Here is a 25,491-nt window from a genome sequence, read left to right on the forward strand (position 1 = left end):
GCAGCCTGGGTATCAGAACTCGGGCTACAAGTTGTACGATGCGGCGTTGGGGACTATGATGGGGTTGGAACGAGGGCCGTTGAGTGCGTGGCCGGAGGAGCGCGAGGCGTTGTATGAGGCGTATAGGAAGGGATGGGAGGCCATGCTTGATGAGTGCGAGGATGCGAAGAGAAATGTGAGTTTTAATTTGATTTTTGATTTTGATTTTGGGTTTTGGTTTTGGGGAGAAGGGAAGGGGATGTGAGGTGAGGTTGAAGGGGCGAGGGGCTTGGTGATATAAGCAACGCCACAACCGTACCGTCGTGCAACCTTGGAAGACTGTGGTTGTTGCAATTGCGCCACGGGATTGCATGCTTTGGTATCGGGATGTGCGAGATACGCATATCGGTCTTGAACATACCTCAACCCTGCCCCTGTCCAACCTACCCAACCCCACAGCAATCCTCAAAATATACACCCAGCTAACCGACCAACTCAGGGCAAAAAAGTCTTCATAAAAGAACACGCATACTTCATCAACGGCCCGGATACAATCTTCTCGTCCTTCTACCCCGAAGACGCCGCAACCCTCCCACGCATTACCCTTTCCCTCCGCAATGCCTCCCCCTCAGAACCCGTCAAACACACAAACCCCACCCCCATTCCTGACGCCTTCTTCCTAACCATGCAACCGATTTTCCAAATCCGCCACCCCATGCTCATGTACCCCTCTGCCATCCGCGCCCAACGCGCCATAAATTTGGGCGGAGACCCAGCCTCCAATTTCGGCCGCTTCACCCTATCCTTACAGCGCCAGCGCAAACTCTATGACTGGTACCTCGAGCACGGCGCCGCCGTCGGCATCGTGCCGCGGGTCATCGACGCCGACGACGTCATGAAGAGTCCCGAGGCAGTGCGCAAGCTGTGTCGGCAGACGGGCCTGGATCCCGATGCAGTGGCGTATGAGTGGGAGACGAGAGTTGTAGAGGATTTCCGGATATCGAGGTTTTTGAGCACGATTAATAATAGTAGGGGGATTTTGCCGGGCTTTGCGGCTGAGGGGTTGGATATGGAAGAGGAGAAGGAGAAGTGGAGGAAGGAGTTTGGGGAGAAGGATGCTGGGGAGATTGCGAAGAGGGTGGATGAGAGTATGGGGGATTATTTGTATTTGTGGGAGAGGAGGACTAAGGAGGAAATGAAGGACGAGGGTCTCGCGCCCTGAATCGACCCACCGATTTTTTCCATGTTGTCAATCGAGCAATACTCTTTGTTGTCGCTTAACCTCCCAACTTCTTCAAGGACGAGAGTTTGTGAGGAGGCGTTGTTCTATCTTGATAATAGGGGGATAGTAAGATGGATTATCAAGTCTTCAGATTGTAGAGACCAGAAGACCATTTTTCTAGTATAAAAAGGAGCTGTTTTCATCACCATAGTCTTACTCTTACTCCTGTTCGTCCTTCTCATCCAAGACCCTCACAACAATCTTCCCCCTACACCTCCCCGCCCTCAACATCTCATACGCGCCCCTCACCCCATCAAACTCCACAACCTCCTGCATCACCGGCCTGACCCTACCCGCCGCCACCATCTTGCCCAAAGCCACAAAATCCTCATAATTCGTAGCCGTCTTGCCAAACGCAAACGCTCGCTGTCCACCGCCCAACCATGACGGCACCAGGAACCGCCACGCTAGATCATACAAAAACGCTACACTAACTTGCGACCCAATCTGCACGTACTTTGCGTCCGGCGCCGTGAACTGCGGCGCCTGCCAGTAAAGCTCCGCCGTAGCGCCAACGTTATCGAGAACAAAGTTGTATTTACGACCAGAAGCTGCGAGGACGTCGACAACGGATTCGGTGCGATAGTCGATTACGTGGTCAGCGCCTAGGTCTCTGCATAACTGGGCGTTGGCGCCCGAGCACGTGGTTGTAACGACACAGCCGAGGGCTTTTGCGATTTGAACGGCGAAGGTGCCTGTTCCGCCGGAGCCTCCGTTGACCAGGACGTGGTCGCCTGCTTTGACGTTGCGTTGCAGACATTGATAAGTTACTAGGCCACATACGCCCAGTGTGGCGCCTGCTTCGGCACTCACGCCTGAGGGGAGGGGCACGGTGCCTTCTTTGGAGCCGATGATGTAGGCGCCTAGGGAGCCGAAACGGTGTTTGGGTTCGAGCTTGCCGAAGACCATGGTGCCGATTGGGATGGTGCTGGTTGGGCTGGCAGCCACGATGCGGCCGCTGAAATCGAGGCCGGGCGTGCAGGGGGGAGGGAAGGATGAGGCGTGGGATTAGGGGCAGCTCGGGGAGCTTGTAGTCGACGGGGTTGAGGGAGGCGTAGTGGACTTGGATTAGGTATTCTCCTGGGTTAAGCGGAGCGGTGGGGAGGGGGGGCGGAGGAGTTGAGCTCGAGAGCTTGGGAGAGAGTGGTGGTGATGGATGTGAATTGCCATGCTTGCATTGTTTCGGGGAGGGTGGTTGTAGGTGCCGTGGTTGTGTGTGTTTGTGACATTTTGGCGGTTTTTCTTTTGCTCTTGAGAAAGATTAGGAAGATGTGGATTTGTTCAACCAGAGCGAGCAGAAGAGACATAAATATAGAGACGTAGAAATATTGATATGTTGTGTTTATTTTTATTATTGTCAACCGAAACCTACTGGCTACGCCAACTCGGATCCCCGCGCCGGGCACATTGGCAAGACGACTGTTAGGCTGCATTTTGTCAAGATAACTTGGTACACATTAGGGGAATTAGGGTTAGAGTAGAGAAACAATATGCACTAGGACAAAATATGTAAGTCTGACGTTGGAGAAGGAATGGAGAAAAGATCGGAGGAATTTATTCCTAGGATGGATCTAGTCATCTTACCATGTCCGTGCGCGCAATGCGCAGCAACGCGTAATGCACCCCCCTCAGCACTATAAGCCCATGAAAGATGAGGCTGTAGAGCCACCCACAATAGCTATTATTACGAGGTTTCATATAGCTATACTAATTAGATGCTTGCGATCAACTTGTGCTACTTGTATCTACTCGGTAACTTAATGTTGCGGCCGCGGCGGGTAGTTAATGGTGGAGGCGCTGATGCAATCTCTGATAGCTCCTCTACATCTATAGCAGCAACAACGCATTTCTGACGCTTGTTATTCTGGATAGAAGCTTTTGAGGCCTTGCGCTTATTGTTTTGGGCTTGTTGGATAGCTTTCGTAGAGTCGCGATCAGCTTTTTGGCGTGCGCGTTCAGCTACCTGTTTAGCCCTCTCCTTCTCACGCACCTCCTTGAGTCTCTGCCGCTCCACACGCTTCTCCTGAGCTACCTGAAGTTTGTACAAGCGAGCTTGCTCTTTCAACTCAGATCTATGAGCTTTTTAGAGTTGTAACTCATCTCTCTCACGCTCTTCTATAGCCCTACGCTCCCTGGCTTGCTGAACTTTCCTTGGCGACCAGAAAACAGCTCCTCCGTGATAGTTATCCTGGTTATTTTGGAGATGTAAGGAGTGGCTCTTCTTCTTTTACTTCTCCTTGGTACTCAGGGCCTCCTTTAGTCCCTTCATCTCATGGCGGAGTAGCTCGTTTTGGGTTGAGATGTGATAGAGTGATCTGTGTAGTTTCTTCACCTCCTTACTTGTTCTATCAGCTGTTGTTTGATCAACTAGAGCCTTAATTTTACGCCAATCTGATCCAATGAGTAAAGAAGTTGAGCTCTCATCAGAGCTTGATACCTCAGGGCTGTTGCGGTTGAATCTTTTGAGTATAGGGGTGGGATCAGGCGGCCAGATCCCTGTGGCCGTGAAGGACTTTTGGATGGTGTTTTTCTTAAAGGAGGACCCCCGGGCTCTCCAGAAGAGGGGAAAGAAGTCTCCTTTCTTGACTAATAATAGTCCTTGGCTGTTGTGGAGATAGTTGGATAAGTCCTTTAAGTAAGCAGTTGATAGTGGCTTGAACATTACAACATCAAGCGGCTGGAGCGTATGGGTTGAATGAGGGGGAAAGATAGCCAGGAGTATCTTGTTTTCATCGCAAAAGTCAATAAACTCCGGAGTTACATGAGATCCATGGCCATCCAGGATAAGTAATCGGTAGGAGGAGTAGCTTTTGGACCTGGTGAACCGATCAAACACCTGTTTAAGCCAGGCAACCCCTATCTCGTTGTTTGTCCAGCCAGATGGCGATGATGTAACGAAGGCTGAGTGTTCTCCTTCCTTGATATCCTCTACCCAGCTTGATTGAAGACCCCCTGAGGCGCTCTAGTAAACAAGGCTTAGCGGCAAAGCTGATCCATCAGCGCAAATACAAGCCAGGAGAGTAACCCATTCACGCGAGCCATCTTGAAGACCTGTAGTAACTTCCTTTCTCTCCCACATCTGTCTACTAAATATCCTTTTTGATCTGCCAGTAACTCCAGCTAGAAAGCCCTTCTCATCCATATTGTAGATATCCCATAGCTTAATCTTGTATTTCTCAATCTTCTGGTGCAAAAGATCGAAGTATTGGCTGTATTTAGCCCCTAAATCAGCCTAGTGGCGCTGGCGATCCATGCCTATTTGCCAGCGGGAGATGAGATGATTGGAGTTCCTGTTGAGAAATCGGGTAACCCAGCTATCGCTAACGTCACCGCCAGCAATAGATCCAGCGAAATTACGTATCATCTCTCGTGTAGGTGGCGTACGTCTCTCTGTAAGCCCCTGAATATACTGTACAAGCTCCTGTTCCTGTTGTGGGTGTAGCTTTTGATGTGCAACTGCGCGGGGCTGTATTTTAGCTTTATGCCTTCTAACCAATGTTGAGCGTACAACACCAAATTGTTTCGCAATCTGGTGATAGCTAAAATCTTCTCCTAGTTCTCTTGATTCAATAGCTTCAATCGCAGCCTGGATTTGATCCATATTGGTTGAGTTATCGCGTGTTGAGTGTAGGTTATTTTGGTAGTGGGGGGTGCATTACGCGTTGCTGCGCATTGCGCGCACGGACATGGTATGTCACTATTGTGGTTTTCGAAATACCTTGAGCCGCCTGGATCTGGTTAGCTTGGTGCCCAAGAACATCAACTCCCATAGTAATTTGTTAGTAAATTAATGCAGCAGCCGTTTCCCACCTCCAGAAGCCCATGAAGCTAGTCCTGTACTCTAAATCGTTCGTGTATAGCGTTTTGTTTGTGTGGAGCTTGTTGCGAGCTCAATCTAGCTGCTGTTGGGATGCCGCCCAAGCGCCAGCGTAAGCCGAAGCAGCCATTCGATCAAGGCGTTAACCCGTCCTCCCAGAAGCGTAGAGCGCCAGCAACTAGACAAAATCCTACCCATTTAACGCCTAAACGTGTCCGCCGTGAGGCGCTGCCGTCGCCTCCAGCGACTGCCCCGCCGCGCCGTCAAAGCCCGTTGTCCGAGCCTGAGCTGCAAGCCACCCAAACAGCTGCCTCCGCGCAAGCTGAAGATATCGTTGGCGAGGATGAGGATACTTTCGAGGATGGAGATGGCGATCCGCTGCCTGAGGATGAGGATGAGATCGCTGCTAAGGGCGCTGCCGGTAGTGTTGAGGATGAGGGAGAGCCAGCGTACCGACGTCAAGAAGGCACTCCATGGCTGCCTCGCTCATCGCAAGCGCTAGAGGATGAGGTTAATCCTGTACTGCGCGTTAGGTGGAGGGCTTGCCTTGGTGGTGATATGGAGAAACACTTTATTCCTGAAGCTGCCGATAGCGAGCACGGCGTACGGCTGTACTCGCTGCATTTCGACGACCTATGGCAGTGGGTAGATGACGTTGTTGCAGAATTACGGCCAAAAAGAGCGAAGATCTCATCTGTTTGCACTGTTGTTTACCCAGCTAAGCAGGCCAAACGCGAGCGCGCGATAAAGCGATTGCGGCGAGGTGTTGATGCAACGTGGAATAGCTTTCAGCGCCTTGTTGTAGAGGTTGATAACTATGTCAGCGAGCCAGTAAACGTCGATTTCGAGCTCATCTTGGCTGAAATTCCAGGGGAGCAGCAGCCGTTGCCAACGGTTGTCGACGGTCCTCGTCGACGCACCGCAACGGTGATTCAAGAGGAGGGGCTTGCTGGTGTAATAGCAGCTGAACAAGCAGGTAGCGGGCATGCTATTGCTATCCGGGATAGATGGCGCTGTACAGATACCCATTGCGAGAACTATCCTTATTGCTGCTGGATGGCGCCAACAGCGAGGCAGCCAGCGCGCTTCGAAGATCACCTCTTTGTCAACGGCAACATTATCTCCATGTGGGCAAGAGCAATTACAGCGAGAAGGGCAACGTACGATGAGCCATCTGATGATGTACGGCTTGCAATTTTGAGAGCAAAGGACCTGCGGGTGCATGAGAAAACGCGCAAGTTGCGGGCGGCTGGAGATGGCGACGATGATATCAAAAGCTTAACAAAACTGCTCATCGTTGGACAGCTTGAGCGGATGAACAGGCAACCTCAACAGGAGTCTAACTTGCAGGCAGCTGCACCAACGATAACAAGAGCTGAGGTATCTAGTGCATCTCAGTGGGCGCCTATCCGATATGATCATGAGCAGGAGATTAACGAGCATACTAGTAATTTCTTTAACTACCTTAAGTTAAAATTTCCTACAGTTGGAGAGGACATTAACGAGCTTTATAAGACTCTTGTTATTGACGGAGCTATGGATATCAACCTCTTGATGCAGCCATCTGGTGATATCTTGAAGTTGTGGACGCAGCATTTCAAGCAGCCTCCTGGCTGGTTTTTCACGCTACAAAACACTGCAAAAGAATGGCAAGCTGGGTACCAGGGTCTCACAGATCGTAACTGGAGACGAGTCGAACGTTGTAAGAAAAGAGAAGAGATTGCGCGCAAGAAATTGGTGGTTGAACCGTCTAGCAGTGTTGTGGAGGATGATGGCGAGAATGCTTGAAGCTTAGTGGCCTGAGCGTTTTTGGTGACAGCGGCCCGTGCCCGCTATAGTGTTGAGGTTTTTCAGGCGTTTCAAATGCGCTGCAACAATAGTCTATTTGGATAGCCCTATGTACAACACTACAACGTTATGCGATTATAACAGGTTAACTTCCTAAGATAGTTCTATATGTATAGAAATAGCTCTTATTTTTTTAGAATTATTAAATCGCTTTTGTGGGTTGCGCATTAAGGTGTAATCGTTCGCATTTGTATGGTATCATCTACCTATAGAAACGTACTGTGGCATCCATTTAAAAGCACAATTAATAGGGATAGCCACACCTATGGAACCAGCTTCTGCAGTTAATATTACAGCACACCAGCTGCGCTGCATACTCAAGAAAGACCCCAAAGTCAATGAAGTTCTCCGCTTGCGCTGAATTCCTTTTCATCCACCCCTTGAGCTGCTTAAAGCTCTTCTCGATGGGGTTGAAATCTGGTGAGTATGGCGGCAGATACTCAAGGAGTACTCCAGCACTTTGGCAAAGCACCCGTACACGCTCTGATCGATGGATGGAGGCGTTATCAAGCACGATTACTGAGGCTGGCCCTGGGTGAGGATTGCAGAACGGCAGCACTTGAAACTCTAAGAAGTCTTCTAGGATCTCAGATGTAATCGCGCCTTGAAAGATCTTATAGCTTATGTAGCCATCTATCGTCATGGCTGGCAGCAGCGACCACCGTTCTGATCGCCTGAAGCTGTGTGATAGCTCCACCGGCTCCCCGATTGGAGACCAGCCATACTTGCGGTCGCCCGTACGCTCATTGCAGGCGCTCTCGTCCAACGCAACGATCTGCTCCGCCTTATAGTGTTGCGCCATCCTGGCAAGATAGAGGCGGCGGAGTGGCTCACTCTGCTCCTTTGCCCGCTTTGTTGCAAGCTTGCGAGACCATCTCATCTTCTCTAGCTCTCGGTAAACGCTCGCAAGGCTTATCCTAACGTCGTACTCGTCGTACAAGAAGTCCCTCATCTCATCCATGTATGCGCCCGGTGAGCCATTGAGGTATGCCTGAAGGCCTTCGCGCTGAGCTTGCCGGAGTATAGATGGCCGCCCAAGTCGAACGCAGCGCGGCGGATAAGGCACGCCCCAAAACTCTAAGCTCAACCTCAGCTTTGCTACTGTGTTACGGCTCGCACCTGTAGCTCTAGAGATGGCTCGATCACTTTCGCAGGCAGCAATTCGGTCGAGGATAGCCTGGAGAACAGCGGGCTGCAAGCGGTGGCCGGTGCCTGGCATCGCGATGAGATGGGCTCGAGAAAATTGCAACACCAAAAACGCGAGTCAGTAGAGGCGATCGCAGCAAACAATGAACTTCAAATACGTTGTGGGTGTTAGAAAGCGTGGCTGCATCGATTTACTAACAAATTACTATAGGAGTTGATGTTCTTGGCCACCAAGCCAACCAGATCCAGGTGGCTCAAGGTATTTCGAGAAACACCCATAACGCCGGGTACATTCCACCACACTCGAACACCATCCCATCCTATCTCAAGCACACTTATATTGGACGATTCTTATGTGGCTATCTGTTGATCCTGTCTGACGCCAACATACGTTCGTTTTGCGGACCGTTATTGGCATAACGTAGTTGCCCGGAGCGTCTCAAGATACTATTGAAGAGACCCTCGAGCACCTCAGAACCCGTGGGTACCTCCTCTCCGTGTAGCACCGACCTGTTACAAATGGTTACGTCTACGCGGTATTTGTCATCATAGTGCTTGGTGAATAGGTTGTGAGTGAGGCTAATGCTGACTGAGTATGATGTCACCCGCTTATGTTTCAATCGTCGAAGAACTCCTGTAACAGATAGATCATATGGTTTCTTTGTTTTATCTTCGCCTATTAAACCCTCTTTACTATTCCTATCCTTATTGCTCTCTATCAGTTTTTAGACATGATAGCAAGTGAAAACGGTACAGATTAAATAAATGCTCAGTCACTGTCCCAGGATCTAGCAAGAATGAATCTCTTAGACACATCCTTCTCTCTAAGTTGACAGAAGCCAATGTCTCCGGATGCATTTAAAGATTTCAATACGTGTGAATGGAATCCGAGCTTACTAGGATATTGGGCCAAGATCAGAGATGTCAACAAGCAAGTCAAGCTGGCTTGATTCTTATCGATTGCAGATCACAGACAATATAGAGGCTCGTGCACAGTGGCACGTCCCAGAGAATGGTCTGTGATCTGCAATCGATAAGAATCAAGCCAGCTTGACTTGCTTGTTGACATCTCTGGCCAAGATCCCCTGCGTCTTACCGCAGACTCTCATCCTGATCCAAGCAGTACCCCTATATCCTCAACCCCACAATAATAGCCTTGTGCGCCTCCGCACACCTATCAGTTATCACATACAGCTCATCTGAACTGTCACTCGGTGTTTGAGTCGATGTCTGAAAGTGCGAGAAAGAGTTGTACTCGCGCTTCTGAAAGATCGCTATCGTAGGACCCCCAGAAGTTGAGTATCTCCAGTGGCGACCATGCCGTTTCCGCGGCTAGGTATGGTGATTATTTTTGCAGTGGTTGTGTCAATTCGAAGCCGGGTTTTCAATGTGGATATCTGCTTTGAGGAGGCCTTCGACAACTCTGGCATCATACAAGGGGATTGTGGGAAGGACATTTTGTGATATTCTCAGACACGTCAGAGCAATTGAATCAACAAACTAGTATATTTATATGAAGATATACCCTTGGATTTGAGATATCACTTATCCTGGTATTAGACAAGTTCAGGTTCACAACAAGGGCATTATGTGAACATGATCAGTTTGATAGATATGGCTGATCTGGAGAAAGAAGGTTGATTGAGTTGTGGCTAATTACACGTAACGAATGTGGTTTCGACAAAAGAAAGAAGCATTAGACTTCCTACAATCACAGTAGCGGGTAAGGTTCCGTTAGGGTTAGTAGATCGCGTGATCCAGCGGCCAGATCATAACACCTCAAGGCGACGTCGAGTAAAGCGCCCCGGAAATTTGATTCGTACGCGTGTCTCTCAACAAGTAGCCCAGCCTGGGCGCATCGCTTTGCCTTCCAGTACTCCTCGTTGGCGAGATGATTCTGAACCAATAGCCACCAGCTATATTGCAGAAGTTAGCGCACTTGAGATTCAACAAATGAGCAGAAAGAACTTACGCATTAGCTAACCTTTCATCCCATATTCCCATACTTTGCAGGATGGTGATGTACACGCGTAAGTTATCAATGACCGTGTCCCTCTCTTGGATAGGAGATGGACCCTCCATATTTTCAATCATGGGATGCATCCACGTTAAGCATATTCGTTTCCCTTCGTCCATTTGCGCTTGATCAAGTGGTTTGCAGCCACTGCATGCGCAGGCAAAGTCCCAGCTTCTATTCAACTCGCGCTTGCGGACAGTGTGGCCAACCAGCATGTGCCCATGGGTCATGTAGTTCACGAAGATCTCTGCGCCCGCTGTTATCTTCTTCGATGCTACCAGTCTTCCTTGTGCTCGTTTCACTTCAGGTGTAGAGGTTCTTGAATTGATGTGAACTGTCGCGTTTGGAACACAAGAGTGATTTGCCAAGCTTATAGTTGGATATACGGCAACATATATTTTATTGGAACGAGTGCTCCTGCTCTCTACCATAAACTCAAAACAGTTGTGTTGGATACGATCAACAAGTATATGGCTTGGTGTTGCTGCAGGATTCATTGTAAAGAGATTGTTGAATCTTATCCGGTCATTATCGTCGAGTTTCCCAACTTCGGTTTGCAGATGACTAGTGAACCTGTCTCGTTCCCTCTGGAAGAAATTATAGACTGCAGTGGCTGCGGCTCGGTTTTCAGTGACAGTTGTGTTGCAATAGACCAGTGCATTCTCCTGGACGATAAGCGCGCCTCGCTCAATGTCGTGTGATGCGACCAGGCCGTAACCTGCAACAACGCCCACGTTAGATATTCTTGCCAAAGTAGCCATGGCTCTTCGATGTATGTGATGTGAGAATTGTTCTGAAGAATCTGCAATTTGGGAACAAATGCATTAACTATTTATGTAGCAAGCTAATATAATAAGACATTCCAAGCCATCTACTACGAGATTGAACAAGGCAACGACTGAGACTTCTAGAATTGTCTTGGAGCAAACAAGATATGCTCATCAATCAAGAGAAGAGACTCTACCCCCATAATAACAAAACAGGACTAATATTGAGGATAACTCGATTCGCAATGAAGACCCATGACGTAGATAGGTTCTGAAATACGTCTATGCGTGTCGTTATGTCGACACCAGTGGAACAAGTGTTTTATTCTCCATGTTCAAACTTCCACCTACAGTCCATTTTGTGCACACTCAACACGTGTACCTCAATTTGCATTTCGAAAGCATACATCATCGCAATCTCAAAAATGTCGCAATCCTTCTACCACCACACACATGATCCTTCTCGTCTACTCAAACCGTAAAAACGAAAACAAAAAAACCCCTACAGCAAGAAAACAAGATAAAACACCACAACCACGGAGCATACGTCCAAACTGGGTTGCTGGGCTGGCCTTCCCACTATCGAAAAAAAAACAGAGCTCGCGTACATATGCCGTCCACCACACGTCATGCAAGCCAAGCAGCTGCAGCAACGGGTGCGGCCACTGCGGTACGGGCTGCGGGCATCATCGCTTGTACCTGCCAAGCGCTCATCCAGGGGCAAACAAGAACAACAACAAAAGTCCCCACCTCCCTGCACCCAGCTTGCCACAACGTCTCTTAGCCAACGCTTCTACTGCCCCATTCTCACGTGCCCATCTGCCCCTAACTCCAGCATGCAAAAGTAAGAAAGCAAAAAAACCCGCTCCGTCGCCACCGCTTTACCACTACATCCATTGGTTCACAACCATTCTCAATCCGCTGGCTTAGCCAGCCAGGTACGGTAAGTGTAGCCAAGTACCTACCTATCATGTGCACATGAACCTATCCGACCTACACCCAAGCCTTTCCAGCCGCCGTCCGTCGAAAACACGAGAATCACGAGACACACCCCCGTCCCCCCAAACCCCTCTAATGCTAGCCCTAGCCAGCTCCCAATTCGCGGAGATTGGGCCTTGCGCTTGAGTTATTGTGCATCCCAGCTCGCTACTCGCTAGGCGCACTTGCTATTGCAATGGATGGCTATAGGTAACGGGACGGTAAATAGGTAAATGCGTAGTTTATGCTTTTTCTTTTACGAGATGGGTACGAGGGCTAGGCCGGTTTGACGGGGCTGGACCGCAATGGAGGATGAGCTGAGGGACGGACCGTGATGCGCGCGCGCATGTGCGGCGGTGTCTTGACCTGGTCCTGCTGCTGCTGTTCGTTCGCTCGCTCGTTCGTTCGTTCACCCTGACGCTTTCCTGTTTCGTGATTTGAGCCAAGTCCGCGTCTTGCCTGTCTGCAATATATACTATCGTTTATGTGTTGCTGATCATTCATTTTACTTTTGTTTCGGGTAACTATAGTTAATAGTTATTATTATTATCTTTTTTGGTCAACTATACCTACCGATCCACGTAAACGTTCCTCATCGCTAGCTATACGTGTGTTGCCGCCCCAAAAGATCTAGAGGAAGGAAAGAACCACACAACCCGAAGAAAAGATATGTCAAAGTTTCTTCTCGCGCTGCTCGGCATGGTAGCCGTTGCGCTCGCACAAGATTCCCCATCAAGCAGTAAGTCACCCTTTCTTTTGGCACCGTTTTTTCAATAGTGGCATGCAGGTTACCCAGGTGGAGAAACAGTAGTATCATCGCCAACGACATGCGCGCGTGCCGTGCGTGCATGCAGCAAAGGGACCAAACTAACACCTCTACCCCTAGCCTTTGTCGAAACTAACACTGAGCCCTACTATGGCCCCAACGGTCTCGTCTACCCCACGCTCAGCGCCGCGGCTACTTCATCTGCTTCTTTCGCTTCCAACCAGACTACTACGATTGTTCTGAGCCCAACCACTTCTGCGGCTGTCTATCCGTCTGGCCAGCTGGCAAACGCTACACTGTCGACGTCGAGCAAGGCGCGGAACTCGACGATAACGCATGCTACGACCTCGCATACGGCTACTCAGTCATCCACGTCCACTAGTGCGTCCCGTACGTCGAGTTCTATAGTTCGTGGGACTACGGCTAGTACGACTGCTCCGGCGGGGACTGGCGCCGCTGCAGCAAACTTTCCTGAGGCAGTGGGGGTCATAATTGGCGGCCTCGTGGCCGGATGGGCGATCTTGTAGGAAGCTTTGAAGGGCGGTCATTTTCTTCATTAGCGTGGGAGATGACCGCAGGACAAAATGTTTAGCATGCGCACAACGCCGATAGAAATAATGAAAACGAGTGCCGTGGTAGGGACATGCTTGTGAACCTAGCGGGTGTTGGGTACAACATCATAGGGTATATTCGATATGTGCTCGTTCAAGTGACCTGTGAGCTTTCTGTAAAAAACGTCATCTAGCATTTCATACTTTTGCCATTATCAATCCCAACGCCTGCCAAACGCCGTAAGATGCAACCAAAATTGTCCAGCTTCTTATTCCTCCATGGCGCCAACCTCGGTCACCGACTCGGTGGCCTTGGAATAGTAGGCCTTGAGGTCGATCTTGAAGTCAGCCATGGCTACACCGAACATCTTCAGTAGCGCTGTCTGATGACTGTTCATGACCTTTCCCTCTTCGGCAATCGTGTAAGGAGCATCCAAGACAATTTTTCCTTGTTGGAGCCTTGTTGGCATACCCCATTTCCTGATGGTGGTCTCCATGCTATGCGGCAGCGGTACATCCTCGTCTTCAGGCACCTCCCCACCTCTTGAGTGAACCACACCGGCAGGTACTGTAAATGTCTGTGTAGCGACAACACCGGCACGCGCAAAGTCGGTTTTGGAGTAGGCAGAAAAGTAGTCGATAATCTCGCTGGGGTCGCGACTGGTAAATAGGAGCCCAACGTTGCCATTGAGGTGTTTGGTAAGCTCGGAGAGATTGGTTAGGTGCTCCTCTGCTGGCGTCTGGCCGAGCGCCTTTGCCATTACTTTGGTCTTGCCGAAGAAGAATCTGCGCAAATGTCAGATACCTGCCACCTCAATCTGCTCAGCTACATGACACATACCGGCTGTCTGAAAACTCTGCGCGCACATCCTTCAGGTACGAGTTGCGCATGTTTTCCACTGCAAAAACGAAGACGTGCTCGTAGTTATCGGCGGCTTCCTGGACATTGGCAAACAGCTTCAAGGAAAGCTCCTTGCCCTTCTTGTCCGTCTTGGTAAGGTGTACGACCTTCGCGCGCTTCGATTTGGGCATTTTGACAGGATTATTGAAGTTTTTGGGGGTGGTGTAGGTTGCGGCGTTGCGCTCGAGAGAAAGTTCGACCAGGCGCAACTTCCAAAAAATTGAGCGGGGAATTTTGGCGAATCACCGATTGGTGCAGCCGCGGCTCAACTCCGCTACGCATCTTCCAGCAATCCCACCCACCTCTCGTTCAAGCTTGCAGACATCAAAGTCGCTCGAAATGGTACACAGATGACATAAGACATGTTTGACTTTATGGAGAGCGTGCAGCATGCGTTCTACGAGGCATCACACTGGAACGTCGACAATTCCTATGGCGCACTCAACGCGTCGGCACGAGGTACGTCACATATCAGATGGCTTTGCAGAGCACGTACTGACTATATCGTAGCATTGCTCGATTTCGATATTCCCAGAGGCCTACGCATGCAGATATCCTCTCTTGCCGCTCCAAATTTTGCGACATCATATACGCTAGGAAGCGTGGGTATTGTCGACGGCTCAGTATCCTACCTTTATTCATCGCTACCACTGCGGAAGGACCTCAGGACTTCCCATATTGACTTGCACCATGTAATACGAGGTTACAAACATACCAAAGAGTTGCGAAGACCAGACGAGAAATGGTCGTGGGAGGTGTGGCATGCGGGTCAGCGAATAGACCGCAAGAGTGAGCTTCGTGACTGGGCCAACATGTACCCCGGCTAAAGATTGGTAGACACCCTCCTCTATGGGCGCATATTCCTCCCTCAGTCCAGACTCGAAGCCCTATATCTGCGCCGCCTTAGTCCTACACGACAACTTCGGATCGCGGCCGTAAGCGACTCGAACCTCAACAATGGCGGGACGATTCTTACGCTCCTGCAAAATGACATGGGCAAATATAGTACCGAATACATGTACAGCACCGATTCGGCTCTTATGGGCGTCCGAGGACTGTACAACTTTGGGCCTGATGCCAAAGTCGCGGCTACGGAGCCGATAGTTGCAGAGCAGGTAGAGTCTGTGCATGGCCGCTTCAGTGCAGGCGCAGAGCTCTACTATGGCATACTCAACAAGAGCGGGGGGATCAGCACGGGGCTGCGATTCGCTACCCTACCCAACCATGCGGGTTTCCCGTATACCATGACGCTGACGCTGAACCCGTTGATGGGCAATCTGTCTTCCACATATGCCGTCAAGGCTGGACGTAACCTTGCGCTTAGTTCCCGCTTCGACTTTAATTTCTACTCATATGAAAGTGAGCTGCAGCTCGGGTGCGAATTGTGGCGCATACGCAGCACGACTGACGTAGAGTGGGCGGTCAAAAAGCTGCGTCCAGATTGGAAACGCCCAACGGTTTCGCCAGACGACGACGTTTCTGGGGTGCTCAAGGCGCGGGTCGACCAGGATTGGCGCGTCGGAGTTTTATGGGAGGGCAGACTAAAGGAGCTCCTATTCACGCTCGGCGCAAGTCTGGACCTGTTGAAAAGAGAACAGATATTCCGATCGGTCGGTATTGAGCTGCAGTACTCATCTTGAGCGCCAGAGTGACTTGGATCATGTGTGCTTGACTCGTCATAGGCCCGAGATGGGACCTGGTGGCTCCAAATGGCTCCAAACGACGGCACCTTCCACCGATGGGGCTCCGGGCCAAACAGAGCAATGATCAACTTTTTTTCCTCAGGCCGACCGAGTCTAGAAACGCGTTTCCTTCCCACTTGCCGTGGCTGTCAGAAAGGTTTCCCGAGCAGTTAGGCGGCGGGGGAAAAAGGGGTGGGCAAGTGGACTCAGAGATGACGGGTTCGACAAGGTCCAAGCGATCGCGACCATGTGTTTAGTGGTCACAGCAGACAGGCCATGGCTGGGTGTCGAGTGAGTGGGCAAGTCTGCGGTAGAGTGCAGCGTGCAGCGTGGACCCGAGCGGTGTGACGGCTGAAACGAAGTGTGGGGATAATGGCTGTCCGTCACACTGCCCCAGGGCCGTTTTGACTTGTTTTCAATGCTGCGGCATAAGACGCACCATCTGTTACACCTGGCAGACGTGAAGGCTGCGGCACGAAGACGAACAAGCCATCTGGTCCGGTCGGCGCACGTCGGGTGCAGAGGAAAGGGTAAGCAACGACATGGTCGGTTTGGAGTAAGTTTTTGTGCCGATCCGGTCACGGCTGCGGTCGCGGCGGACGGTGCTGTTGGTGGAGAGTCAGGTTCCGGGTTGTTGGTCGTTGTGGCTCGCTTGTCGACGCGTCTGCGTCCACGATTGATACGGCGGTGCCTGGCGCAAGGCTTTGCAGGGCTCTTGTGCAGGGAAGCCATGGCTACCATAGCTTGCTTGACAGCTGTAGGGCGACAAGACGGCCGAGGAGCTAGCTGCTTCTTGTGTTGAAAGTCTTCTAGAGCAACTAGAGAATTGCCAGAATGCCAAACCCGACCAGGCCTGACCCCAGCGCCCGTCTCAATCCGACTCAATCCGCCCCAAATGCGACGAATTTGTAAAGGTGGATTTAGTGGCTTTGTGAGCGAGCGTGTCATGTTGGCGCGCCTGCGCGATCAGACGGCACGGGCGCCGATGCAAAGCAGCATCATGATCAGGATCACCTCGCATTCGGCCCACCCGAGAGATCCGCGCGAGGGCTCAGGCTCACGATGCCGCAAGGGGACCTGCGCCGCATCAAAGTCTGGTCAGGTCACTCTCACTCTGGTGGGCTCTGGGCGTGAGCGTAGGCGTGGCCGCCGTGGCCGTGGCCGTGACCGTGACCGTGGGCGCGTACGGCGAGACAGCCCCGAGAGTGCGATGGACGTCAAGGCCGTGCTCATGGTGCTGCTGTTGCAAGCTACGAGCAATGGATTGTCAACGCCCCAAACGCGCACGCCTCATGCCCTCCATGTCGTCCCCTTCCCTCTCCTCCGCCATGTGCCCGTTGGTGGTCAAGACACGCTCCATCTATTCTAGGCCGACGGCATACGCGGACTATTCCGAGCGGGCGCAGGCGCAGGCGCAGGCGCAACCACTTTACGCCGACGCGCCCTTCTCGAATAACGAGCACGTTCATGCACGCTCACTTTCAAACCACCATTACGCTGACTGGCCTCTCGGCGAGCTGTCGCGGCAAGGACTGCCCTATCGCGCCCACTTCTCCTGAGGCCCGGCTGAGGCTCGCAACATAGCCTATCCCTGGACCCATGTCGGAGTCTTGAGCTCCTACGTTAGTTCCCCTGGCCGTCTGGCTGGCCCGTTGCCGACAGCGCGAGCGTGGGCGTGTGCGGGCAGCCCTGCGGTGCGCCTGTAACAGTCGACACAGACGACACAGACGACACTGTCGAGAGCGGAGGACAAGCCGTTCAAGGTTCAGGCACCATGGTTTGCTTCAGAACATAAGCGTTTTGGTGCGTCACCACTGGTCTCGCGCCTGGCGTCAAGTCGTGGTGCCGTTGGGCTAAAACTGTCTCTGGGCGGAATCCTGGGCCACCAAGCGCCCCGCCCATCCAGCGCTAGCCGGCGCGCACCTTCCCCCCGGCTTCAAAGCCCCTTCCCTTAATCTCCCCTTTCCCACCCACGGTCGCTCATTTACAATCCAAGGCCAGCTCCTCTATCCGCATTTTCCCATCGTCACCCTGCTGTCGGTGTGGTAGCTAACACGTTCTCTTTCTCTGTCGACTTCTGCGAAGTGCCGCCACTCCTTTCGGCCTTTGCCCACGTTCCTTTCTACACAACCCTCCTTTAGGCCCTGCCTGTCCACTCCTTCCATACACGCTTCATTCACTCTCGGTCGACCCAGAAATCGCTTTCGGACGATCGTCTTGCCACCCATCTGCTCCTCGGTCAGCAGCTTACTTCTTACATACATACGCGCCTGGACGGTGTCTTGAGTCTCCATAGCCCCCGGATCATTCCTCTAGCGGCATTGGCCAAAACCCAGCTTCGCATAGCTCCACCTTCACCACCACTCAATTGCTGGAACATTACTTCACGACACTTTACGAACATTGATAGACTGAGGTGCTAGCTCGACTGCTCCCTCCACATCACATCACATCACCACCCAACCCTCAATCGACTCTCATCCACATCACCCACCACACATCATGCAGGCAAGCGACGACGCAATGGTGTCCCCCACACCATCACCACCCGCCCAGACCCCTACCCCGACGCAGGGCTCTGCCCCGCGCCGGCCTCCGCGCAAAAGCACTCTCACCCAGCAGCAGCGAAACCAGAAGCGACAGAGAGCTACTCAGGACCAACTGGTGACGCTCGAGGTCGAGTTCAACAAGAACCCCACACCGACTGCTGCTACACGTGAAAGAATCGCTTCCGAGATCAACATGACCGAGCGCTCAGTACAGATCTGGTTCCAAAACAGGTAGGACTAGCGAGCAACTTGCCCCGTGCGTAATACTGACAGCAACTTAGGCGAGCTAAGATCAAGAACATTGCCAAGAAGAGCATTGAGAACGGCGATGACTGTAATGACATCCCTGAATCAATGCGCAGATATCTTGCGCTCCAAGCAATGGAGTCTGGCAAGTCAATTGGCACAAACTTCCTTGGCCGTGCTGGCGGCATGCCATACGGCAGCGGTATGCTTCTCAACACCGACGCCAACAACTCCAAGGTTGTCATCCATCACTTTGCATGCCGCTCGCTGAGCATTGGCAGCTGGAGGAGAGTCGGACAAAGCGCCATGGATTTGGTCGTCTTTTACTCACCCGAAAAGTGCTGCATCACGTACTACATCAACAACGATTCAGCTGGCTACAAAATCGAGTACCCATTCTCTTACATCAAGAACATTCAGCTAGAGAATGGCGACATGACTGCAAACGCCGAGGGCGCATCGCAACGCCCAGGGGGTCTCATTGTGGAGCTCAACCGCCCACCAAACTTCTTCATGGACTCTTCTGGCTCGGGTGGATTTTTCCAATGTGGCGACTTCACCGAGGACCAGCAGGCATCCAACATCATGGTGCACCACTTGGGTGGACACCCGAAGGTTCTGAGTGGCCAACTTGCGAAACTTGTCTCACTGGAATCGTTTCAGAATCGACACAACATGTACGACCCCAACAGCTTTGCCGTCTCGGCACCAGTCTCGCCAATCAACCACCGTCCCGCGTCCCAGCCCAACCACCTTGTACATCCTCACATGGCTGTGTTCCAAGAATCCCATCTGGCGCCTCAACCCTTCCAACCGCGCGGCCACAAGCGTCAGCGAAGTCGGTCAGTACCTGTCGCGATGGACTTTTCAATGCTTCGCAACCCGATGCCCTCTTTCCTGATTCAGGAACAACAGCCATCACCATACATGCCTAACCCAGAGATCTTTGCGCCGCAACCGCACAGTGCAGGCCCCATCGGTCCTCACTTGAGCATTGACACATCTGCGGGATACGGCATGGACTACAGACAATACCCCATGTCTGCTACCACAGCCAACTCACCTTCCGAGTACGGCACACCCGCCTTCTTCACATCGGGTCCATCAAATGACAACATCCCGGCGTCGAACTATGGCCAATACAACATTCCTCCATACGTACACACGCCAATGGGCCCACCTCCTCACTCGGGATCAGGTCACTCGCCCATGCCAGCCATGAGCCATCCTGACCCGATCATCGCAAACCAGTCCCCACCATTGGGTTCCTTTGGCCGTGACAACCACGGCGACTTCCATCAGATGTCGCACGACAACGGCATGTCAGACGAGGCGCTACAGATGACAGACATGTACGCTAAGCAAAGTCTAAACATGCCGTTTCGGTCACCAATGATGGACGAGCATTCCGATGATTTGGACATGCAGAACCTCGTGTCGTTTGGCACGATAGACCCTTCCAGCCTGTCGCCTGAGCATCATCAGATGTAATGGAGCTGAGCTGAGACTGTTGTCTCATTGTCAATTCGTCTTTTGCTTCCTTACTCTTATACCCGAACCTAGTTAACCTGTTAACCTTAATGGGGAAGCTTGGTACGCACGTCCTCTGACTAGAGATAGTCATGGGGGATGCTTCCCCGCTCCCCCTCTTCGCGCTTGTCTTGTCGGACATAATGGTTCAACCGTTTGGACATAATGCATCTTTCGCATAGGGTCTTCCTGCGGCCGCGGGAGGACCCTCTCACTCTCCACCACCATTCATCATCTCTTCATAACGCAAATTGGACGACCACCATCATCCAGGGATTGGTTCTTGATATGGCGTTTCAACGGTATTGGCGGGATGGGACCTATACACAAAGAAAGGGCGGACTGGTGGAACCTGCGCTGGTGTTGGTTAGACGTCAGCAGTATATGCCGGTCGTCATTTGATTTTCATATTTTTCATTGTTCATCATCCTTGCTTGTTGCGAGTTAGCCATTGTTTCTTTTGTTGCTTCTGTCCAAGGTTTTTGGTCATTTCCGGGTGAATGGAGGATTGGCATTTGAGGGGATCTTGTGCTGCGGGGGTTGTAGTGGAATCAGAGCCGCTGCGCGTGCTTGAGTTGTAGCTTTCGATGGGATCTCCGATAAAGTACTGCTCTTTCTGCGGCTGCGGATTCAGTAATTAAGATACTATATTATCTCAAACCAAGCTCCAAGAATGTGTGATGTGTGTGTGTGTGTGTGAGAGAGAGAGGAGGGGAAGGGCGGCAGGCGTGGCGGGGAAATGGTATATTATAGAGTTGTGAAATTGCGATGGACAAGAGTTTCGTATTCCAGGGTCAGTTGAGGATGAGGGTCGCAATCTCGCGGACTAAAGTCGCGGTACCAAACAACACAGCCTTATTTGACAAGAGCAAAATGAATCCAATGAATCCAACTCGGGTCAGCCCGCCCGCAGTCTATAACATTGGTATTACCACATGTGGAGCCAATCAGTGGGCGGGGAATGACTTGTAAGTCATGAATTTTCTGCACGACAGGCGACGTTTGACTCGACAAACGACAAAACACAAAACCTTGTCTTCCGCGTGTGACATTTCGCGACGTGAAGAAAACGATTGAGGAAACGATTGAATGTTTTTTTATGCACGTGAAGAGAATATGTGCAACATGGCAACATGGCAACACGGCGACGGCGTCCGTATGGACATCCGTTAGCTCCGAATACGAAAGCGGAGGGCGAAGGAGCTCAGTGTGTTTTGGAGTGCAGATGCAACAATAGGATCGTCAGCTATTGCCGTGTGGTGTGACTCTTCAGACGCTTGTGCCACATGTGTGTAAGCGAGCAGGCGCAGATGCGAGATTTCCTACTCTTAGCAGCAGTACGGGGCGTACTGTATGTAGGCAGTGATTATGTAACACATGTCAGGTCAGCTTGGGGGCGGCGCTTGTCTAGGTGTCGTGGAACAGCGCAACAGGTACTGGGACAGTTGAGCGGGCATGTACCTTGCTGCAGACATGCAATGCCATGGCCGTCACAGTAAGGCGAGCAAGGCGCTACGTGGGTTGGGTTGCTAAGGTAAAATTTGTTATGGTTATCATGACGTACGGGGTCCAAGGCTCGCATCGTAAGGACGCGGGCGAATCGACGACGATGCGAGTTGTAAGGCTTTGCTGCTCGGACGATGGCCGGCACCGGGTCTTGCGGTCTCGGTCTTGCACGGCAAGGCTTAATTCCCCTGACGTGCGAAAGACGCTTAGCTGCAGTGGCGCCGAAGCGGGAGAATGGGGCGGGCTCATTTCATCGGGCCAACCAACAGCCCGTACCCTCCGCGCTCCTGAGCAGAAGGAGACCCCTTGCCAACGGGCCTGATAAGTGATCCGCCCTTCTTCCTCCCAACCCGCTAGACACGCAAACCTACATCTTGTCATTCTTTACCTTGCGCTGTCTTGGAAGCTTGTTCGCCTAATCGCTAACGTCACCATTCGCCATTTCTCTTGGTGAGACGGAGCCTGGCGGTTCTTGTGCTTGGTTTGGAACAGCAACGGCCGCGCCACTGAGGAACACGAGAAAGTGTTGCAACCCCGTACATTGTCCGCCAGCTTTATCACGCAAATAATCCTCACAGCTGCGCCCTTTACATCACGTAGGTGCTTTCTCTTCTAAGCGTTCGCTGCGCCTTCCAATCGCATCATCTTCGACCAACGCTATCCGGCCCTGCCGGCATTGTCCACCCACCAAAAGGCTTGAGTGGTGCGTCAGTACCCATAATATCCCCAGCTCCCTTCTATCCACCGAGCTCAACCTCAGTTGCTACCCACCTCGTTTCCAACCCACCGCAAGGCCGATTTTTTTGCCCAGAGCTGCATGCTGATGCTCCCTCGTCTAGCTTTTGCACTCTCTTGCCCGACATTCTTCACCGCCCGCATCCGTGCAGCAACCTCGACTTCGGCCCACTCCCGAGCTCACGACGCCTATAGTCTTCGCGTAGCTTCATACTGTTAATCCTGTCCCCCCTCCCAAAGCAATTGCTGCAATGCCTGTTCGAAGCATCAACCCGTTCGCATCCACCACCCCTACTCCCTCCCTCGACCCTCTGAACGAGAAGCGCGACCCTGCGCGCCGGGCGTCCTTTGCAAAGGGCGGCAAGTTCACAGCCCTGTTCGGTGGCTCTCCCAAGTCGCGGACAGAAGCTGCTGCTCTCCGCGAGGCCTTTGTCGCCCAGCAGCAAGCTCTCCTCAACTCGCCCTCACCGTCCCAGATCTCGCTCCCGACCATCAACCTTACGACTGCGACTGGTGAGAAGATGCCCACCGAGGGCAACAAAACTTTGTTCCAGCCCCCTTCGCCAGAGGAGCAGCGCCGCCTTGCACGCGCTCACGCACAGTTCGGTCCTCTTGGCTCGCAGAAGCACCGCTACCAGAGCAAATTCGAGGGAGAGTTCGGTGACCCCATCGAAGACGAGCCGCCATATTATTTCCTTTTCACCACATACATCAGCTACTTAATCCTAATAGTATTCGGACATGTCCGTGACTTCTTCGGCAAGCGCTTCAGGAAACAACACTACAGCCATTTGCAAGAGAAGGATGGATATGCACCCCTCAACAGCGACTTTGACAACTTCTACACGAGACGTCTGAAGATGCGAATCAACGACTGCTTCTCAAGACCCACTACCGGCGTTCCTGGACGATTCATCACCGTGCTCGACCGCAAGTCGGACGACGGAAACAACACCTTCAAGATGCTGGGATCCACGACTGAGACACTTAACATGAGCTCGTACAACTACCTCGGTTTTGCTCAGTCAGAGGGCCCCTGTGCAGACGCAGCTGAAGCTACTATCCGCAAATACGGAATCTCCATGGCCAGCCCTCGATCAGACAGCGGTACCTCTGATCTCACCGTCGAGGTTGAGGATCTCATCGCCAGGTTTGTCGGCAAGCCAGCTTCCATGGTCTTCTCCATGGGTTTCGTTACCAACGCTACCACCTTCCCTACCATTGTTGGAAAGGGCTGCCTCATGATCTCTGACGAACTCAACCACTCCTCTATTCGATTCGGCGCCCGTCTCTCTGGAGCCATGGTCACCATGTTCAAGCACAATGACATGCGGGACCTCGAACGCAAGCTTCGCGAAGCCATCTCCCAAGGTCAGCCCCGCACACACCGTCCCTGGAAGAAGATTTTGGTTGCCGTCGAGGGTCTTTACTCTATGGAGGGTACCATGTGCAATCTCCCCGGCATCATCAACCTGAAGCACAAGTACAAGTTCAACCTCTTTGTCGACGAGGCGCACTCAGTCGGAGGTGTTGGCCCTCGTGGAAAGGGTGTATGCGATTACTTCGGCATTGACCCCTCCGAAGTTGACATTCTTATGGGTACCCTGACAAAGTCCTTTGGTGCCAACGGCGGTTACATTGCCGCTGAAAAGCCCATCATCGACAAGCTCCGAACTTCCAACGCCGCCATGCTCTTCGCCGAATCACCCGCACCACCAGTCCTCATGCAAATCGCCTCCGCTCTTCGCATCATCGACGGCTCAATAGTCCCAGGTCAGGGCGAGGAGCGTCTCGGACGTCTGTGCTTCAACTCACGTTATCTGCGATTGGGTCTCAAGCGTCTCGGATTTATTGTCTACGGCCACGATGACTCACCCATCATCCCTGTCATGCTCTACAACCCCGCCAAAATGCCCGCCTTTTCGCATGAGATGCTTAAGCGTAAAATCTCCGTTGTTGTTGTTGGATACCCTGCCACTCCTCTTGTCTCATCACGCGCCCGTTTCTGTGTCAGCGCTGCGCACACCAAGGACGACCTTGACCGTATGCTCACGGCTTGCGACCAGATTGGCGACCTCCTGCAGTTGAAGTTTAGCTCAGGTGTCGCTGGCGGTGCGGAACCCGAGGATCTGGCCGAGAAGAGCCAGACGGATGAGAAGGAGAAGATGCCTAAGCCACCAAGGTGGAGACTCGAGGAAGTGCTGAAGAGAACGGCTGACGACGTACAACGACGTGTGTTGGAATAGAGTGCCAGACAGGGGAGGGGGGTAAACCGCGCAAGTGCTTGGTGGGGTTGTCTGCCTCGCCTGCACGCCGGGTTGGAAGACGCGTGTGTGGCGCGGTTGGCCTAGGCCCCGCGCCACAATTGCCTCGTATCATCTCCACCTCACCTCACTTTTTGCCTACGCTCTCACACAAACACTGCACGCGGCATTATTGGAAGCATTTATCTTTGACGCAGCATGTGGAAACCTTGCGTGGTTTTTTTTTCTATAACGTCCATCTTCTTTTTTCGTCATCATCGCATCATGTATCATAAACTCAAGATTCAATACCCTCGCTGTTAAACTTTTCTATACGACATTTTATTAAGATTTTAGAATATTTTCGCTTGCCTGTGGTGTATATGTATGTACGCCCTTTTGATTGTTTTTGACATTTGACATTTGACGTTTGATGTGCGAGTAAGATGGTTTGCAGATGTGGCGTTTTCGCCTTCTTCGTTGGATAGAAAGGTGGGTGAGGTGAGAAACAGCGAGTGCTAAGTAAGCAAGATGCATGTAGTATGTCATTCCTAATTTTAACATCGTTTTGATGACCGACGGCACAACGGATGCGGATGCGGAATCGGTACGATATCCCTGCTACGGTTGCAGTTGCTGTTGCGGTTGTTCCCGTTTTCGTTGAGTATTATCTGTTTCCAGGTTGGGTTAGGCTAGACGGGACTAGACTGGACCTGGCTAGACTGGGTTAGGTCTTGCTGGGGTTGGAATGGGTTAGATGGGTTGGAAAGCTTGTGGTTGTGGTTGTGGTCAGTTGTGGTTTGCGGTATAGGGGTTTGATAGGGATGGATGCAGATTTGGGTAAAGGTGGAAGATTTGTGGGTGTAGATGTGGATGTATATCCATGTGGGTAGAAGATTTGTAGGTAGATGTGGATTGTAATTGAGATTCAAAAGCAAATGTCCAGAT

The 25,491-nt window shown here is 51.8% G+C and overlaps 12 protein-coding genes across 12 annotated transcripts; 7 read left to right on the forward strand and 5 right to left on the reverse strand.

The window, feature by feature from the left end:
• Positions 1 to 664: 664 nt before the first annotated feature.
• On the forward strand, positions 665 to 1,201 carry PtrM4_102690 (uncharacterized protein; the record flags this gene model as incomplete). Its single annotated transcript, XM_001936306.2, has 1 exon — positions 665 to 1,201. The coding sequence occupies one exon, from the start codon at positions 665 to 667 to the stop codon at positions 1,199 to 1,201; it is 537 nt and encodes a 178-aa protein (XP_001936341.2).
• Positions 1,202 to 1,420: 219 nt separating this feature from the next.
• Positions 1,421 to 2,170, reverse strand: PtrM4_102700 (Qor, NADPH:quinone reductase and related Zn-dependent oxidoreductase; the record flags this gene model as incomplete). Its single annotated transcript, XM_001936305.2, has 1 exon — positions 1,421 to 2,170. The coding sequence occupies one exon, from the start codon at positions 2,168 to 2,170 to the stop codon at positions 1,421 to 1,423; it is 750 nt and encodes a 249-aa protein (XP_001936340.2).
• An 826-nt stretch (positions 2,171 to 2,996) lies between these two features.
• On the reverse strand, positions 2,997 to 4,862 carry PtrM4_102710 (uncharacterized protein; the record flags this gene model as incomplete). The annotated part of the gene is made up of 4 exons (XM_001936304.2): positions 2,997 to 3,333; positions 3,493 to 4,223; positions 4,287 to 4,483; positions 4,646 to 4,862. 4 exons carry the CDS (start codon positions 4,860 to 4,862, stop codon positions 2,997 to 2,999), a joined length of 1,482 nt encoding a protein of 493 aa, XP_001936339.2.
• A 309-nt stretch (positions 4,863 to 5,171) lies between these two features.
• On the forward strand, positions 5,172 to 6,866 carry PtrM4_102720 (uncharacterized protein; the record flags this gene model as incomplete). The annotated part of the gene is made up of 1 exon (XM_066107477.1): positions 5,172 to 6,866. The coding sequence occupies one exon, from the start codon at positions 5,172 to 5,174 to the stop codon at positions 6,864 to 6,866; it is 1,695 nt and encodes a 564-aa protein (XP_065961926.1).
• A 304-nt stretch (positions 6,867 to 7,170) lies between these two features.
• On the reverse strand, positions 7,171 to 8,145 carry PtrM4_102730 (DDE-3 multi-domain protein; the record flags this gene model as incomplete). Its single annotated transcript, XM_066107478.1, has 1 exon — positions 7,171 to 8,145. One exon carries the CDS (start codon positions 8,143 to 8,145, stop codon positions 7,171 to 7,173), a length of 975 nt encoding a protein of 324 aa, XP_065961927.1.
• Positions 8,146 to 9,389: 1,244 nt separating this feature from the next.
• On the forward strand, positions 9,390 to 9,536 carry PtrM4_102740 (uncharacterized protein; the record flags this gene model as incomplete). The annotated part of the gene is made up of 1 exon (XM_066107479.1): positions 9,390 to 9,536. One exon carries the CDS (start codon positions 9,390 to 9,392, stop codon positions 9,534 to 9,536), a length of 147 nt encoding a protein of 48 aa, XP_065961928.1.
• A 247-nt stretch (positions 9,537 to 9,783) lies between these two features.
• On the reverse strand, positions 9,784 to 10,850 carry PtrM4_102750 (SET domain containing protein; the record flags this gene model as incomplete). Its single annotated transcript, XM_001936303.1, has 2 exons — positions 9,784 to 9,988; positions 10,045 to 10,850. The coding sequence occupies 2 exons, from the start codon at positions 10,848 to 10,850 to the stop codon at positions 9,784 to 9,786; spliced, it is 1,011 nt and encodes a 336-aa protein (XP_001936338.1).
• Positions 10,851 to 12,503: 1,653 nt separating this feature from the next.
• PtrM4_102760 (uncharacterized protein) lies at positions 12,504 to 13,127 on the forward strand (the record flags this gene model as incomplete). The annotated part of the gene is made up of 2 exons (XM_001936302.2): positions 12,504 to 12,573; positions 12,721 to 13,127. 2 exons carry the CDS (start codon positions 12,504 to 12,506, stop codon positions 13,125 to 13,127), a joined length of 477 nt encoding a protein of 158 aa, XP_001936337.1.
• Positions 13,128 to 13,420: 293 nt separating this feature from the next.
• PtrM4_102770 (mRNA turnover protein MRT4) lies at positions 13,421 to 14,183 on the reverse strand (the record flags this gene model as incomplete). The annotated part of the gene is made up of 2 exons (XM_001936301.2): positions 13,421 to 13,937; positions 13,993 to 14,183. 2 exons carry the CDS (start codon positions 14,181 to 14,183, stop codon positions 13,421 to 13,423), a joined length of 708 nt encoding a protein of 235 aa, XP_001936336.1.
• Positions 14,184 to 14,414: 231 nt separating this feature from the next.
• Positions 14,415 to 15,692, forward strand: PtrM4_102780 (DUF3722 multi-domain protein; the record flags this gene model as incomplete). The annotated part of the gene is made up of 3 exons (XM_066107480.1): positions 14,415 to 14,511; positions 14,563 to 14,841; positions 14,890 to 15,692. The coding sequence occupies 3 exons, from the start codon at positions 14,415 to 14,417 to the stop codon at positions 15,690 to 15,692; spliced, it is 1,179 nt and encodes a 392-aa protein (XP_065961929.1).
• Positions 15,693 to 18,257: 2,565 nt separating this feature from the next.
• Positions 18,258 to 20,020, forward strand: PtrM4_102790 (Homeodomain-containing transcription factor; the record flags this gene model as incomplete). The annotated part of the gene is made up of 2 exons (XM_001936299.2): positions 18,258 to 18,514; positions 18,565 to 20,020. 2 exons carry the CDS (start codon positions 18,258 to 18,260, stop codon positions 20,018 to 20,020), a joined length of 1,713 nt encoding a protein of 570 aa, XP_001936334.2.
• A 2,531-nt stretch (positions 20,021 to 22,551) lies between these two features.
• On the forward strand, positions 22,552 to 24,546 carry PtrM4_102800 (Aminotran-1-2 multi-domain protein; the record flags this gene model as incomplete). Its single annotated transcript, XM_001936298.1, has 1 exon — positions 22,552 to 24,546. One exon carries the CDS (start codon positions 22,552 to 22,554, stop codon positions 24,544 to 24,546), a length of 1,995 nt encoding a protein of 664 aa, XP_001936333.1.
• Positions 24,547 to 25,491: the final 945 nt, after the last annotated feature.

This window comes from Pyrenophora tritici-repentis, chromosome 5 (assembly GCF_003171515.1).
Source record: "Pyrenophora tritici-repentis strain M4 chromosome 5, whole genome shotgun sequence".
Taxonomy (NCBI): Eukaryota; Fungi; Ascomycota; class Dothideomycetes; order Pleosporales; family Pleosporaceae; genus Pyrenophora; species Pyrenophora tritici-repentis.